We start from the raw sequence: 4,004 nt of genomic DNA, 5'->3' as shown, positions 1-4,004 counted from the left end.
TACTTACTACTTCTATAAGTACCTACCACACACATACGCGCCACCACCTACACACACTACGTATATATATATATATATATATATATATATATATATATATATTGAGGGGTTGAAATTAAAGGTAGCAAGCTGCAGTTCTGCAGCCTAGCTATAATGGTCAGTTTGCTACCTGACCTCAACGTCGCCGAAAAATTGCGTCTACGCAATGTTAAGAAACGCTTATGTTAACCAGGCTTAATTTTAGAGGTGGAACCGCTGCTTTGAGAAAGATTGATTTTATCGTTTACACAATGACCTCCCATAGATATACACAACACATGTGTTGTGTATATCTATGGACCTCCGTACTACATTGTCCTGTCATTGTCCCGGGAACAAACCAACTCTGTCAGTCACATGTTCGGATTGAACATTTATGCAAATAAATAACCTTAACTCATAAAAGACGGCAGTTAATATCAAACCCTGACGCGCGTTTTACAGCAATATGTTACCATTAAAACGAGTGTAAACTTAAATTATTCCGAGTTGTAATCACAGAGAAATATCCATTTATACATCGGCTACTGTGGCGATTTATCAAGGTTTTTCTACTTATCACAATAATCGACATGTGTGTAAAATGGGTTCACGATGGTATGTGAAACATCTACTGTTAGTACCTACTTACTGCGACATATCTATGACTAACTAAAACCACTAAATTTGTAAAATGTTCAGTGCACCTGGCGAAATTGTGAGAATTTTATTTCTCACAATAAATAATTCTAATATAAATAATAACTAATCAAATGAACGTTTTGATAAAATACCTAAAGGTAAGTAACTATATGGTAAAAAAAATTTGTTTAGTGTTTTTTATTGAAAAAACATTGTTCGGTTCGCATAGGCTTGCTGCTATCATATGGCTATCATATATGTAATATCATTTCCATAACACTTTACATCAAAAGTTATGACATGTTAGACTCATATGCTGTCATTTATGATATAGTTATAACTCCTTTTGATGTTTCAGACTTGTAACGACCCCATGGTTCTAACCTGCTGGGCGTGAAAACCCAGCCTTTTCATCGTGTAGTCGCATAAGTCAAGGTTATATTTTTCACTGTAGATATGCGGCTATAAACAATTCGTTGATGACACCGTATCAGGAGTGTATCAATACACTCCAATATTGATACACTCCTGATCGTATGGCAACGATTGAGAGCTGTAGGTGTTTTAAATAAAAACGTCGAGAAAATGTAAATCTGTCGCGATGTGAAATCATAACATAATCACAATACACAACGCTACACGAATAATATCTCTAGGCAGGTTTTAGCTGTAAAATGTATTTACATTTTATTAATTCCAATACAAAAGTCAGTATTCTGATTTGTCAACACTGAATATTGTCCGTATTGTTAGACATTTACACTCAGTATCGGCATCTGTCAATATGAGTAGTATTACCTACGATTACACTGCTTTGTTTTTACCCCGAACGTCATGTCAATTTACATGTTTACTACAATTTAAACATTACACGTTTTACACGTTTGGACATGCATGCCTATGAATATTTTAAATTCCGTCGCTAACTTTTAACATTTCGATTTCCACCTGATAAAACAAATTTTGACATGTTATTAAAACAGATACCGGATATTTCAACAGGGAGAAAATGATGACACCCCTTTTTACGGCATTGAGATCTGATGACGATTACCTAGTCACGACAACGTCTTTATATCAGGTAGCCTCAAATAGGGGTTCTTTTCCCAATAGGCCCCTATGTTGAAAAAATCCTACCAGGAGTGAATAATAATAGAATTATATTATTATTCACTCATGATCCTACCATATTATCATTTAGCGGGACATGGTAAAGTGTTTCCTGTACTGTAACGCGGATTACTTATAGATTTCAATTTGATGCCGTACAACATCCTAGCAATAAACCTGAACGATTCAGCAGCTGAAACGCACAATAGCAACCAGATAACTGAGACCACAAGCACTGTGTGATGAGTCAGTTAGTCACCTTATTTTTCAACTAACTCCACCGAATCTGGACGCATCAATCAATGTTTATTGAGTTAACCTAAACGACGCAGATATGAAGTAAATTTGCATAGCCACATGCACCATATGCTGAAATGCCCCGTTAAACGTAAGCATAATGTCTATACATGATATTTTTAAACTCATAGCATATTTAAAAGACTGTCGATAATGACGACTAACTAAACGATCGAAAATCTCGAAACATTCACGTCATCGAAACATTCACTTATTAAAATATTACCGCCAGGGTCAATCTCATGTTACTTGACTTCAAACACTTTTTTGCAATATAGACACAGCTAAACACACCAAACATAAAGATGAACAAAGGCAAAACGGTTACAAATAAATCAATAATACATTGCCGGTCTTATAAATACATTTTTATTGCAATGAAGGAAATCATATTCAGAGTATCAAAATGATAAGAAGTCCACCACTAATGCTTTAATAAAATAGAAAATGCGTATATATATATATATATATATATATCAAGAGCGTATAAAGAAGGGTTCTTCTTAAATACGCTCTTGTATATATATATATACGCAATCATTTTACATAGTTGTTTTAAAATCTAAAGATGAAAAGGAATGGAAATAGCATTACGCGGATGTGTAGACCTTTTACGTTGCCGACTTAAATTCAACTCGCTCTCGTTCCCTAGTGGTAGTTTCCTTTTATGATATTCAAATATGATTATTAAAAATCGAGTTTTCTAACATGTTACTATAAAAAATACCTTAACGTTATATCGTAAAGTAAAAAGCGTTGCGATTAAAAAAGTTACGTACACAAAAAAACGCACACAATTTCCAAGTTACCCACGAAAGATGCGAATACACACCCACACGATTTTTTTCCTCTCGCATCATACATCAGGTACCGCCTCTGCGCCTGAACAGATGTAAGCCAACTTCACTGGGGCCCTCACTAGGTGGTAGAGAAATGTGAGACGTTGCGAGGCATCATCAAATGAAGTTTGGTGCGAAACTAGTGTGCGTGTACAACCTGGCTAAACATCGCGCGTGTGTGAGTTTTAAATGAATATCTAAATATGTGCCTTTTGGTTGAATATCGTTAAACGGCTCACACGTCTGTGTCTACGGAGCCGCTGGGCGTGGTCTTATGCGATGGGCCCGTGCTATAGCTCCCTGCTGGCCCGGTGCTGTAGCTTCCCCCCGGTCCCAGGTAGCTACCCGATGTCGTCATCGGATGGTTATACCTTCCCGGTTCGTACGACTCAAATGGCATTGACTTTGGCTCGGTCGACCGGCGCCTTTCCTTCGCCGCCTGCGAGTACATGAAAACTCCGGCCACGAACCCTAGCACGGCTCCGATGACGCAGAATACGTAAGCAAAGCCGAAGTGGTTCCAGTATGAGTTCGGCATCCAGAGTTCATCTAAGGCCTTGGCAGCAAACACGGATATGGCGACCGAGTTGCAGCAAACTGGAAATGCGGTTAAGAATGAATAGACGTGCATACGCGGTTCCAGCAGATGTGCGTATATATAAGAAAAAAACTAATATGGAAACAATAAACGTGGACAGAATTTGATAACTCTCCCCCAAACCCCTTCTGACGCACGCGCGTTCTCTCTCTCTCTCGTCCTCTCTCTCTCACTCTCTATCTATCTCTCACACTCACTCAACACATACACACACACACTCTCTCTCACTAAAACACGCACGCACGCACGCACACACATACACACACACTCATATATATGATATCCCTTATTAGTTTTCTTTTTCTTAAATATTTTTGCCTGTCAGTTACACTTACATGATGCGAAGAGCACTCAAACACGCATGCACGCATGCACGCACGCACGCACGCACGCACGCACACACACGCATGCACGCACACACACTCATATATATATATATATATATATATATATATATATATATATACTTCGTTTAGTTTTACTTTTTACTTTTTAAATAA

General features: G+C 37.7%; 1 protein-coding gene across 1 annotated transcript in view; it reads right to left on the bottom strand.

The window, feature by feature from the left end:
* Window positions 1–1,321: 1,321 nt before the first annotated feature.
* The window catches only part of LOC106806829, a 4,305-nt gene continuing 1,622 nt past the window's right edge, over window positions 1,322–4,004 (bottom strand). The window contains exon 3 of the mRNA XM_014808953.1: window positions 1,322–3,503. Coding sequence (XP_014664439.1) covers window positions 3,142–3,503 — 362 coding nt within the window. The 3' untranslated portion in view covers window positions 1,322–3,141. The remainder of the gene's footprint in view (window positions 3,504–4,004) is intronic.

Source organism: Priapulus caudatus, unplaced genomic scaffold, assembly GCF_000485595.1.
Source record: "Priapulus caudatus unplaced genomic scaffold, Priapulus_caudatus-5.0.1 Scaffold9, whole genome shotgun sequence".
In the NCBI taxonomy this organism is placed as follows: domain Eukaryota; kingdom Metazoa; phylum Priapulida; class Priapulimorpha; order Priapulimorphida; family Priapulidae; genus Priapulus; species Priapulus caudatus.
This window is presented reverse-complemented; position numbering and strand designations above follow the sequence as displayed.